At 40.0% G+C, this 13370-nt stretch overlaps 1 protein-coding gene across 1 annotated transcript in view; it reads left to right on the forward strand.

The window, feature by feature from the left end:
- Rad50 (RAD50 double strand break repair protein) overlaps positions 1 to 13370 on the forward strand; it is a 63661-nt gene that overhangs the window by 1181 nt on the left and 49110 nt on the right. The window contains exons 2-8 of the mRNA XM_048437667.3: positions 103 to 186; positions 4731 to 4882; positions 7729 to 7914; positions 8393 to 8597; positions 11466 to 11594; positions 11819 to 11984; positions 12767 to 12960. Coding sequence (XP_048293624.3) covers positions 103 to 186; positions 4731 to 4882; positions 7729 to 7914; positions 8393 to 8597; positions 11466 to 11594; positions 11819 to 11984; positions 12767 to 12960 — 1116 coding nt within the window. The remainder of the gene's footprint in view (positions 1 to 102; positions 187 to 4730; positions 4883 to 7728; positions 7915 to 8392; positions 8598 to 11465; positions 11595 to 11818; positions 11985 to 12766; positions 12961 to 13370) is intronic.

Genomic DNA, 13370 nt, shown 5'->3' on the forward strand with positions numbered 1-13370 from the left:
AATTGTAGGCGTGCATCACCACACCTGGATGTGAACAAATATTTGTCATAGACTTCTGTGGTTCTCTTAATAACTAAATAACACAATTTTCTATTTCTTTAGACCATCATTGAATGTCTAAAGTACATTTGTACTGGAGATTTCCCTCCTGGAACCAAAGGAAATACATTTGTTCATGATCCCAAGGTAATGGTGTTTATAAAGTTTCATATTTAAAAAAATGAAATTTTTATAATTATAAAAGTACTAGTTGCTTATTGGAAAGGACTTAACAATGGAAATCATGAAGAGAGGAAGGTCATCTACAGTCTAAGCACCCTGTGATAACCGTTGTTGGTATTTTTATTAATTTTTCTCCCTATGTGTAATGGTTTGCAGAGCAGAGATCATAGTCCTGTGTAGTGATGTATTCAGGTTTTCCCCACAGAGTGTTGCCATACAGTGTGAGGTTACTAAAACCCCAGGACTGACACGGGGTCAGCAGGTAAATGCACTTGCTATGCAAGTCAGACTTGTGAAGGTGGAAGGAGAGAATGGCTGCCACAGAGTTGTCCTCTGACCTCTACACATGTGCCCACACACAAACGTGCACACTTGCACATCACATACAAAGTAATAAAAAATATTGGTATTTGGGGTGTGTTTTCAGTCTTTGTGCTTTTTTTTTAAGCTGAAGTCTTTATTTAAAATTTGTGATGCTGTATAAATAGCGTTAATATTTGCGTTATTGTTTGCATTTAGATTGCTTTAGTTTTTCCCTTTGTTCTACCTTGATGAAAATCTTAGTGAAGCTGTGCTTGAATTGTAGTATTTTTATTACTAGTGTATGTAATATAGGACATTGTGTTTGGCCTATAGGTTTTTCTTATTGCATATCTATATATAGGAAGAATATGAATTTATTTAGTCCCATTAAATCTGAGTAAGTTTAGAGTTTATTCTTAAATTCTCTCTGTGCTTGTAAAACCATGTCTTTGTGTGTTTATAAATACACTTGCATATTTATATTTAGTGTATCCCTAGAAATTTTTTTTATACAAGTTAGGTTAGCGGTGTGCTATACACGTTAATAACATAGACACACTTGGCTGTTTTTAGTTTCCATGAATACTCTGTTGAGTTTATGTCCTGTAGGGTTATTATTTGTTTACTTTAAGAAAAGGCTCACTGTATAGTCTTGGCTGACCTGAAACTAGCTATGTAAACTGGACTGGCCTTGAATTTAACAGAGATTAACCTGTGTTTGCCTTCTGAACTAAGGACATGTGTCACTACTACCAGGCCTAGTTTATTTAACCAACACCTGTTATTTAAGTTGTATCTTTAAATGCGACTTTCAACTTTAAGCCTGGTATGCTGCCACATGCCTGTAATCCAGTACTCTGGAAATGGAGGCAGGAGGATCAGGAGATTGAGTACAGATCAGACTGCATGAGACTTTGTCTCAAATGAACAAAACATCCTAGACATACCTGGGAATAAGGGAACCTCAATTGAGGAATTGCCTACATCAGATTGAGCTGTGAGCCTATTTGTGGGGCTTTTTTTTTTTTGATTGCTAATTGGTATGGGAGGGCCCAGCCCATTGTGGATAATACCGTCCTCAGGCAGGTGGGCCTGAGCTGTGTAAGAAAGGTAGCTAGACAAGCCAATAAACAGCACTCCTCCATGGTCTCTGCTGCAGTTCCTGCCACCAGATTCCTTGCTGTGGGAAGTCCTTCTGTATATATGTTGCTTTTATTGGTTAATGAATAAAGAATCTGCCTTGGCTGGTGATAGGGTAGAATAGAGCTGGGGAGAGGGGAGAGACATGGGAAAGGACTAAACTGAATGCTGGGAGAAAGAAGGCAGAGTCAGGAGACTCCACAGAGTCTTTCCCAGAGGGGAAAGACGGGAGCTGTCAGCTGGAAACTTGCCAGTAGGCCATGAACCTAATATAAAATAATAGAAGTGGGTTAATTTAATATATAAGAGCTTGCTAGGAATATGCTATAGTGATTGGCTAAGCAGTGATTTAATTAATACAGTGGTTATTTCGGTAGTCTGGGCGGCTGGCAGACAAACAAGCAGTCTCCTACTACAATTCCTAGCTTGAACTCCTGTCCTGGCTCCCAAGACAAAACTTGGAAGCCAAATAAACTTCCCGAAACTGGTTTTCATTAGTGTTTTATCAAAACACTCCTAATGTGACTTTAAACTTTGATGTGACTAAAGATAATGCTGGAATTATGAAAGCATTTATGAATTTCATCTTGGAAATAGTCATACTGCTAGTAAGTACACTTTTACTGAGCCCTCTAAACTGACTGGCTGCTCAGACTTTGTCTTTCTAAATCTATAATCTACTCTGCTCAGTTAATGCTTTTGGCTTTTACTTTATTGAGGAAGGGATCAGATGAAAATTCCTTCAGTTTTTAACAAAACTCTACCAAGCTACCCTACATGTGTGTCAATATTGTTCATTGTGTTTAGTATAAATTATGCCTAATTCCCTATACTCACATCCTTCCCTTGTTTTCAGTCCTGGTTCTACCTCTGAAACTCCAGTTTAAGTAAATGATAGCATTGTCCACACATTTTTTTTCCCATACTAAAACTTGTGTGTTGAGGCCAGGCGGTGGTGGCACACGCCTTAAGTTCAGCACTTGGGAGGTGGAGGCAGGCGGATCTCTTTGAGTTCGAGGCCAGCCTGGTCTAAGAACAGGTACAAGCCACCACCAGCTGTGATTTGAGCTACCAGGGATCCCCTAAGGGGTTTCTTGCCTGCATTCTTGAAGTAAGTTCCAGACCATCCAGGGCTGCATAGACCCAGTCTCAAAAACAGTCAAACAAGACACAAATTTTTTTCTTTCACATAGCAAACAACCCCTGTAGATGTTTGTTCAAGAGGAAGAGAGTTGCTTAGAGTCTGGGGAAGGTGGTTCCATTCAGTGTTAATACTGAGTGCAGAGTCCCTGAAATGGAAACAGGCTGAGTGTGCTCAAAGACCCGGAGGAGCAAAGTGGTGAAGGCAGGCGTAGAAAGCCAAGTCAGAGTTAGAAGACACTAGGTTCAGTGGGCCCTCAGCATGCTAGGTAAGTGCTTCTCTGCTGACCTTTAGCCTCAGCCCAGCTTTTAAACAGACATTTAGAAGCTTTTGAGCAGAGAAAACATACGGTCTGAGCCATGTGTTAAAGGTCAGTCTGTTGCTGACAGAAGACTGTAAATGGCAAAGGAAGGAGACTGAGAGGCCTGTGATCATATTGGTGGCCTAGTTAAGGTACTAGAAGTGGTGAGAGACAGATTTGGGGTGTGACCTGAGGATAGAACCAATAGATTAGCTAATGTTATTAATAATGATATTGAGAGAAGCAGAAGCTTAGCCTCAGGCTCTTTCTTGAACAAGTTGTTAGTTATTTTTTCCAGCCAGGTGGTAGCTGAGCACATCTTTGATCTAGCTCTCAGGAGGCAGAGGTTGGCAGATCCCTGTGAGTTCGAGGCCAGCCTGTTCTACTAAGAGAGTTCCAGGACAGCCAAGGCTACCCAGTGAGACCCTGTTTTCAAAAACATATAAGTGATCATTTTGCCTCTTAATATCATAGAGATATTCGAAAAGGGAATTTGGGCGGGTCTGGTTTACATATATAAGTTTGAGATATTTGGTAGATTTCCAAAGTAAATATCCAGTTGCCAAAAAAAAAGAAAAAAAAACACTGAGAGGTTAAGAGTTACAGAGGAGGGCTGGAGAGATGGCTCAGAGGTTAAGAGCATTGCCTGCTCTTCCAAAGGTCCTGAGTTCACTTCCCAGCAACCATATGGTGGCTCACAACCATCTGTAATGAGGTCTGGTGCCCTCTTCTGGCCTGCAGGTATACATGGAAGGAATACTGTATACATAATTAATAAATAAATAAATTAAAAAAAGAGTTACATAGGAAAATTAGGAATTATTGATAGACACACATAGTTGAGTACAGTTAACATCTCAGGCCTGAGGACATCAGGTAGGAAATAAATAAAAGAGAATGGCCTGAAGCTAGAGCTCTAGACCTGATGTGTTTATAGACTGGGAAGAGGAGAAGTCTGCAGTTAGTGAAGGAGCATGCCCTCAACTTCACTATGTTAACTGTTAGTGAAAGGGTGTTTGGATATATGGAGCCATTTGTTCCTCTTGACAAAGTCAGCTTCAGTGGTCAGAAAACCAATCTTTAGTTTATATTTTTTTTTCTTCTGTAACTAAGAGGGCAATCGCTAGAGAATTTTTCTTGTTTTTTTCTTTCTTTTTTTTTTTTTTTTTTTGGTTTGGTTTGGTTTTTTAAGATAGGGTTTCTCTGTGTATTCCTAGCTATCCTAGAACTTGCTTTGTAGACTAGGTAGGCCTTGAATCTGTGATTTTCTGCTTTTGCCTTCTGAATGCTGGGATGAAAGGCATGCGCCACCACCACCTGGCAAGAGTTTTTCTTGATAAGGGGTTGTTATTGGCTATTGTTATTAGTGTCTATAAAGTGGGATATGCTAGTGTGTAGATCAGTGAGTAGAGGGGAAATGAACCCTGAACAAAAGATGCAGCTAATGAAAAAATAAGTTAAGTAATATACTTCTCATATTTTGAAAAAGTGTAAAAGTGGCTCATTTTGAGTGAGGTCTTTTAGTGGCTTCCCTCTCGTTTTTGAATAAGCAAAGTGTTAATACCCTTTCTTGATAGGGGCATGCTGGTACTTATGACCATGTTTTTCTGTTTACCATCAAAGGTTGCTCAAGAAACAGATGTGCGAGCCCAGATTCGCCTGCAGTTTCGAGATGTCAACGGAGAGGTGGTGGCTGTGCAGAGATCTATGCTTTGTAGTCAGAAAAGCAAAAAAACAGAATTTAAAACCCTGGAAGGAGTCATTACTAGAAGGAAGTAGGTACTCAGCTTGTTTTGGAGAGCCGCTCACATTGGTCTCCTGGCCCAGAAGCCCTTCTCTCACTACTGTTTTATCGAAGAGTGTATTAATTTTCTTCCAGCAGGGTTTTGTTTTCCTTTTTGGTATAGTCGTTTTTTTTCTTTTTCTCTTTTTGAGATTAGGGCTTATACTGAAGCTCAGCCTGACTTGGAACTCGCTGTGTCACCCAGAGTGGCCTCAAACTCAAAAGGATGCTTCTGCCTCAGCCTTGTGAGTGCTGGGATTGTAGGCACACATCTCCGCAACTGACCTCAGGCTTTATTTTTTAGAGTGATATTGTAATTACAGTGTAATTGAATACAGAGGAGAGCTCCCATCTATTCCATGCCTCTACATGTACAGAGTCTCAGCCATTATTAACATTTAGTTTTTTGGTACTATTTATCTTGAAATAGAATGATTTTTTTCAATTTCTCTTTACATTTATGTATTTAGTATGTATGAATATTTTGCTTCCATGTTTGTATGTACAGTAGGTTAGAAGGAAGCATCAGATCTCCTAGAACTGGAGTTTTTAGATGGTTGTGAGCCACCACCTTGGTGTTAGGATTCAAACCCAAATCCTCTGCAAGAGCAGTGAATGCTCTAAACCACTGAGCTGTCTCTCCAGCCCAGAAATAGAATGATCTTGTTAAAGATTTATCAATAATATTCCATTGCCTTATTATTGTCATGTATGATTAGTTGTTGTAATTGAGACTATATAATTGTCCAAGCACAGGTTGAAAAAATGCTATTTTTATGTACAGAGATGGGTGAGGCAAAAATTAGACAAGTAGGGAAGACCAATAACTTATCCCTTTTGACCATTATCTGTGTGTTAGAGTTGATACTCCCTCTTAATGGGTATGGATTTGGAAGATAGGCTTTATCAGAAAAGAATGTCAGAAGCTTGTTTTATATATCTGGGATTTTTGTTTTATGAGATAAGGATCTTGTGTAATCTAGGTTGGTTTGAAACTTCCTATGTAGTCAAGGATGACTTGAACTTCTGGGCTTCCTACTTCCACCTCCCAAGAAGAGATTATAGGCTTGTCCTACTACATCTAGCAGTTTGTGACAGCCCAGGCTGTCACACTCACCGTAGTCTGCCTGCCTTAGCCTCCCTAATGCTCAGATTACAGATGTGAGCTACCACAGCCAGCTCACATACCTGGATTTTTAAGTATGATAATTTGAAATAATTTATATATAATAGGAAGTATTTATTCTTTCATCCCAGAACTAGAAACACAAGAGACCAAAGTAAATAAAATAGAATATGATCGTCAGTAGCAGACAGGGAAAGGTGAATAAACAGAAGCACAAATAATGTGGGTTAGGAAATGGGTTTCATCACTTCTCAGCCTTTTGACTAAGATCAAGTGTAGAAAATTGTTATTGGGGCCAGAGAGAGGACTCAGTGGTTAAGAGCACTTGCATTCTCCAGGGGACACAAGTTTAGTTCTCAGCACCTGCATCAGGTCACTCACAGTCACCTGTAACTTCAGCTCCAGAGGATCTGATACCATCTGCTGGCACCCACAAGTATGTACACTTGGACTATTTTAAATTCGTTGTTCAAAACTTGAAGTATGGGAAGATACTTGCCAAAGAAGAATGAACAACCAAGTTTGATTCTCAGTACCCATGTGAAAACCAGAGTGATCATGTGTGCTCGTAATTCCAGCTCTGGGGAAGCAGAGACAGGAGGATCTTGGGACTTGCTGGCTACTCCGTCAGCTGAATCAGTGTACTCCAGATTTAGTGGCAAGATTCTCTGTCTCAGAAGAAAAGTGGAAATTGATTGAGAAAGACACCTGGCTTTGTCCTGTGGCCACACAGACATTACACACAAAAACATATAGACCCAAAAGAATCCTACTATGTTTTTTAAAAATTCTTACCTTCTTTCTTGCAGTACCTGTTTCATATAACCTCATCTGTGAACTTTTGACCATGAAGAGCTAGCTTTTTTTCCCCTTGTTTGTATGTGTGTTTATTTCTGTGGTCTTATCTGCAGGGGTGCTTGTGTTTGAAGAAACCAGAGTTCAACCTTGGGTGTGGTTCTTCAGGAGCTACTTCTCTCTCTCTCTCTCTCTCTCTCTCTCTCTCTCTCTCTCTTTTTTGAGTCAGTCATTTATTGATGTGGAGCTTGCTAATTTAATAGCCTGTGAGCCCCAGGCCAGGAGTCTTGTCTTTGCCTCCTCAGCACTGAGACTCCAAGTGCATCCTACCACCTGAACTTTCTGTTACAATGTGCTGGGATTGGACTCCAGTCCTGATGCTTGGATGGCAAACACTTCACCAACCAATCCACCTTGCTCCATGAGTTTTCTTAGCAGGAGGACACTGTTTTAATGGGACACATAAAGTGTAAAGAATAGCATGTGTTGAAGATGTGGCTCGATTAGTAGAGTACTTGCCTAGTATACAGTCTTCAGCTTGATGCCCAGCACCATATAGATTGGGTGTGGTGGCAGACCCTTGTAATCCTAGCACTTGGGGTTTAGGGATAGTTAGGTTGTTCTTAGCTACACACTGACTTTGAGGCCAGTCTCGGGTAGATGAGACCTCAAGAAAAGGGTTTATAAGATTAAACAGGCTGGGCAGTGGTGGCACATTCCTTTAATCCCAGCACTCAGGAAGCAGAGGCAGGCAGATCTCTGTGAGTTTGCGGCCAGCCTGGTCTGCAAGAGCTAGTTTCAGGATAGACTCCAAAGCTACAGAAAAACGCTGTCTCGGGGGGAAGGGGAGAATTAAACAGAAGAGGAGGTACCTCCAAAGGCTGTTTCACTGATAGCCCTGATTCTCAACTTTGTAGGCATGGTGAAAATGTCAGTCTGAGCTCCAAATGTGCAGAAATCGACCGAGAAATGATAAGCTGTCTTGGGGTTTCCAAGGCTGTGCTAAATAATGTCATTTTCTGTCACCAAGAAGACTCCAACTGGCCTTTAAGTGAAGGAAAGGCCCTGAAGCAAAAGTTTGATGAGATTTTTTCTGCAACAAGGTTTGTAACTGTGAACTTTGTAGCTATGAAATTATTTAGTCATGTTGTGTTTTGTGAGGCTGCGCTTGATTCAGGTCCTCGTGCCAAGTACCTGTGTTTCACCGGAGTTAGATCCCCAGTCTGGGTAAGGTGCTCCTGTTGGTTTTATTGCCCAGGCTGCCCTCAAATTTTTGTGCTCACCCAGCGTCTGGAGCTTTAGGTACCACTGTGGCCACTTTGATGCTCTTTTATAAAAGAAAAAATTAAAAAGCAAAAAGGGTCAGCACTCAATATTCCACCATGAGGAATTGGCCGTACTTCCTTTCATTTTCTTGCTGTGCGTGTTTATCTGATAGAATAAATGTAATTTTTTTCACTTAGCCATGATGTCATAACCATTTTCCAGGTTATTAACTCTAAATGTAAAATTAGTGTTTGCTTGATACTCTATTGTAAAATACTCAGCCAAAAATTTTACTTTTATTTCACATCTTCAAAGGTACATTAAAGCCTTAGAAACACTTCGACAGGTACGTCAGACACAAGGTCAGAAGGTGAAAGAGTGTCAAACAGAATTGAAATATCTGAAGCAAAATAAGGAGAAAGCTTGTGAGATTCGCGATCAGATCACTAGTAAGGAAGCCCAGTTAAGGTCTTCACAGGAAATTGTCAAGTCCTATGAGAATGAACTTGAGCCGCTGAAGGTAACTGATGTTTTTCGTATGGCCAGATTAAAATTTTGTATATTTGTGACATTTAATATGATCTCATGTGAGTATTTGCTGTAGGGATGGTTAAAGCCAGCTAATTAACATTGTGTTATATCATATCTCTTTTTTGTGTTGGTAGGAGCTCTTAAGATTTATTTTCTTAGCAGTTTATGCAACAGTTAGTTATTGTGTTTTCCGTGGTGGCAGTTGCTGTTATCTAGCATGCTAAGAAATCCCTCTCCCTCACTATGATATCACTTACCCTTAAGTACTTTTATTTATTTATTTATTTATTTTGGTTTTTCGGGACAGGGTTTCTCTGTATAGCCCTGACTCTCTTGGAACTCACTCTGTAGACCAGGCTGGCCTTGAACTCAGGGATCCATTTCCCTCTGCTTCTCAAGTACTGAGATTAAAGTTGTGTGCCACCATCTTTCAGCCTAAAGTACCTTTTATTTATTTTTATTTTATGTATATCAGTGTTTTCCCTGAATGTATGTCTGTGCACTGTGTGCATGCAGTGCCGGTGGAGGCCAGAGAAGGGTGTCTAATGCCCTGGAATTGGAGTTACAGACATTATGAGTTGCTGTGTGAGTGATGGGAATCAAGTTGCTTTTACCTTCGAAGCCATATCTCTTTCACCATAAAGTCCTGTATCTTTATATGGCCTTCAGGAGTGTGTATATGTCTTAAAAATTACCAGAAACTCAGTTCTATCCAAAGTCTTAGGTCTGTGTTAGACAGCCAGTCATTCTTATTTACTTATTTAGGTTTTTTTCAGTACAGGCCTTTTCTATGTAGTCCTGGCTGTCCTAGAACTCACTCTGTAGACGAGGGTGGCCTCTGCTGGCCTCCGCCTGCCTCTGCTACCATGCCCAGCTTAGACAGTTGGTCTTTAAATTTCCTGATGAGGTTGGATTTAAGAGCAAGTAGATCATGACTGAGTGTTTGGCACTTTATAATTGTTTTCTCTCTTTGGAGATTTCCAAATTGACAGGTCTTTGTAGAGAATTTTTGTAATTTTAAACGTGTTCTTGACATTTGTACAAAATTTGGACTTTATCCATAACATATATACAAATTAGTATACCTTTCTAGGCCCTGTTTGTTGTTGTTTTAAGCAGCTTACAATTTAGCAGGTTTTCTTACTGCATTTTCATGCATACGTGGCTTTTGTTGTTTCTTCTTCCTACCCTCTTCTAGGTTTTAATATTTATCTCTGAGACAGGATCTTAGCCATTTGCCCAGGCTGACCTTAGTTAAACTCCTGGGCTAGGATCAAGGGATCCTTTTCCCTACCTCCTTTCAGAGCCTGGATGAGGGCAGCAGCTGAAGGCTGTGGTTTATAAGAAAGGACTTCAGGAAAAGCCTGCCTTTGGGAATATTTACCCAGTGCTTCCTGTGTGCCAGATAGCCGTGCTTCAGCCTGCAGACTCAAGGAGGACTTGCGTTCCAGTCTTCCTTCCTGGTCTGGTCACATTGTCAGCCAGGACAGACAGGCGTCCACCACCACGCCTGCTTCCAGCCTGGTCCCTGCAGCTTTGTCCAAGTTGGTCAAGTCTTCTGACTGTGCTGCTTAGCATGGATTCTTACCTAGTAGTGTCTGGGACACAGTAGGCTTTCGGTGATATGGCCATTATTATTTGTAAGATTGCTTTGTTCAGACCTTTCTCTTAGCTAACATTAAACATTTTGGGGGTAAAGGAAGTTCCTGCTTATATAGTGATTACAGACTACCCATTAGTATATAGAATATAAGATATATTACTAGCATGATTTATTTTGCTCCTTATATTTTATGTGTGTGAGTATTTTGCCTGTGTGTATATCTGCAGCACATTTATGCCTGGTGTACTTGATGAATGGAGGCAGGAAGATTGCCAATTTAAAGTCGTCTTTGGCTACATAGTGAGTTTAAAACCAGTATGGGCTACATAAGATCCTATGTAAACGAGAACAATGTTGCAAGGAGGGCTCCTTTGTCCTGGCTGCCCAGAACCAAAATAATCACACAGAAACTATATTATTTAAAACACTACTTGGCCCATTAGCTCTAGATTTTTATTGGCTAACTCTTACATATTAATCTAACCCATCTCTATTAATCTGTGTATTGCCACGTGGCAGTGGCTTACCAATTCTATCTGGCTCCGGCAGGGCTACATGGCTTCTCTCTGACTATGCCCTTCTTTCTCCAGCGTTCAGTTTAGTTTTCCCTGCCTAACAAGAAGGACTGAAACTATAGCTCAGTGTTAAAATGCTTGCCTGTTATATATGAAGCCCTAGGACCCAGCCTTAGCACTTTATTATTATAATCTCTAGACATTTGAGAATTCTTGTTCCTAAAATGCATCATTTCAGAGGCTAGATTGAAGGCTCAGCAGTTACGACGGCTTACTGTTCTTGTAGAAGATCCAAGTTCTGTTCCCGACATTCATATCAGATAGCTCACAATTGCCTGTAACTCTAGCTCCAGTGGATCTAACACCTGTCTGACATCTTTGGGATGTACACAAACACACATACGTGTATACATAATAACAAATCACTTCTTGGTCTTTAATTAGGAGAAAGTATAGTATCTGTTCTTATCAGGGTAGCAAAAATAGTTAAAATGTGGCATTTTACAGACTGTGGCTGTCATACCTTAGGAACAAATGACTTGTGGGAGTTGTTGAAAGCAGGGTATGGGCTTTATGGTGTTCTGGGCGCTTTACATAGCATCTTAGTGTCTCTTTCACAGGCTGCTGTTAGCCCTAAATGGTGGTGTCTTATTAAATGGTCCTTGCATAACTTATGTCCATTTCTCAGTGATGGAAAACACAATGGAGCCATTCATGTAGAATTTGTCTTTATTTGCAGAATCGTCTGAAAGAAATTGAACACAACCTTTCTAAAATCATGAGACTTGACAATGAAATTAAAGCTTTGGATAGCCGAAAGAAACAAATGGAGAAAGATAACAGTGAATTAGAACAGAAAATGGAAAAGGTTTGTAGTCATAAGTTTTGTTCTGTTTGAAAATCAGGGACTATCATAATGAATTGCATTTATAAACCCTTTCATCTCCACATTTTAGGGAAAAAGTAAACCTTAATCTTGATGTTCATGATACCTCTACTAAAATGGATATTGACTAAAATTTTTTATATATTTGGTGTGTCAGGGTGATTGTCATAGTAACACAATACGCCATCTATTTTGGTTTGACACAGGTTTTTCAAGGGACAGATGAGCAACTGAATGACTTGTATCACAACCACCAGAGAACAGTGAGGGAGAAAGAAAGGCGCTTGGTAGACTGTCAGCGCGAACTGGAGAAGCTGAATAAAGAAGCCCGGCTCCTCAGCCAGGAAAGAGAGGAGCTGCTGGTGGAGCAGGGTGAGGCACAGACCTTCTAGCACATTCATTTCCTGCAGGAGTGAAGAATCTCTACAGCATTAACATCAAGAACATTCAGTCTCAACAGGCTGTTTGGTGGGCTTCACTTCTATAGTATTCTGAAATGTTAAAGTTGAAGACATAGGACACAGCAACCAAAACACGTGGTTGCTAGGGATGGTCGAGAGAAGGGACAGGACAAGCTGGGTGTGCTTACGGTTACAGAACAAGAAGGTTCTTAAGGTGTTGAAACTGCTTAGTATCTGCACTGCTGTTTGGATATGTAAACTGGCATGGGTAAAATTATATAGAATTTGGGCTTAGACGCTGCAGTGGTTAAGAGCACTTGCTGCTCTTCCTGAGAACTTGAATTTGGTTCTCAGCAACCACATTGGGTGGCTTACAGGCACCTATAACTCTGATTCCGAGGATCCAATGCCCTCTTTTCTCCATGGGCACTCACACACATGTGACACAGACACACATAGACATAAACAAAAATTTTAAATCTTTTTTAAAAAGTTTCGTGAAACAGTGCATGCACACAAATGAGTACAAATAACACTGGGGGTTAAGATAGATTAACCTATCTTAACCTAATAGGTTCAACGATGTCAGTATACAGTTTAGACTTTATACAACAGTTTTACACTTTTCATTAGAGCAAAGTGGGCAGATTTTTTTTTACAACTGCATATGAATTTATTGTTAAATTAAAAAACTTAAAAAGTTAAAAAAAACAACTAAAAGGAGTTTTGTTTTGTTTTGTTTTTTAAATAAAGGTCGTCTACAACAACAGGCAGATCGCCATCAAGAGCATATTCGAGCCAGAGATTCATTAATCCAGTCTTTGGCAACACATCTCGAATTGGATGGTTTTGAGCATGGACCCTTTAGTGAAAGACAGATTACAAATTTTCACGAACTTGTGAGAGAGAAACAGGAAAGAGAAGCTAAAACTGCCAGCCAGCTCTTGGTAAATATCTTGAAATCCAGGTTCCCTAGGTGATTTGATAAACTTTTTATTACTTGTTTTTTGAAACAGGGTTTCTCTGTGTAGTCCTGGCTGTTCCTGGCACTTGCTCTATAGATCAGGCTGGCCTCAAACTCAGAGGCCTGTGCTGGGATTAAAGGTGTGTGCCACCACACCTGCCTGATTTGATAAATTTTTTAAGTGAACCTGACTTTGTCACATTTTTAGGTGAGTGTTTGGCTATTAAGTAGAAAAGAAAAGTTTTAGAAACATTTAATTAATTTATAAGGCTATAAATAGGATCAAAGTGTAGAGCTATGGTTTTTTAAGTAAAATTTATTTTTGAGGATAACTGCAAAAAACTTGGCTCACAGTTACTGATGGTCACTTCTGGGCAGTACTTTTCACAGTTT

This window comes from Myodes glareolus, chromosome 9 (genome assembly GCF_982192425.1).
Source record: "Myodes glareolus chromosome 9, mMyoGla1.1, whole genome shotgun sequence".
NCBI lineage: Eukaryota > Metazoa > Chordata > Mammalia > Rodentia > Cricetidae > Myodes > Myodes glareolus.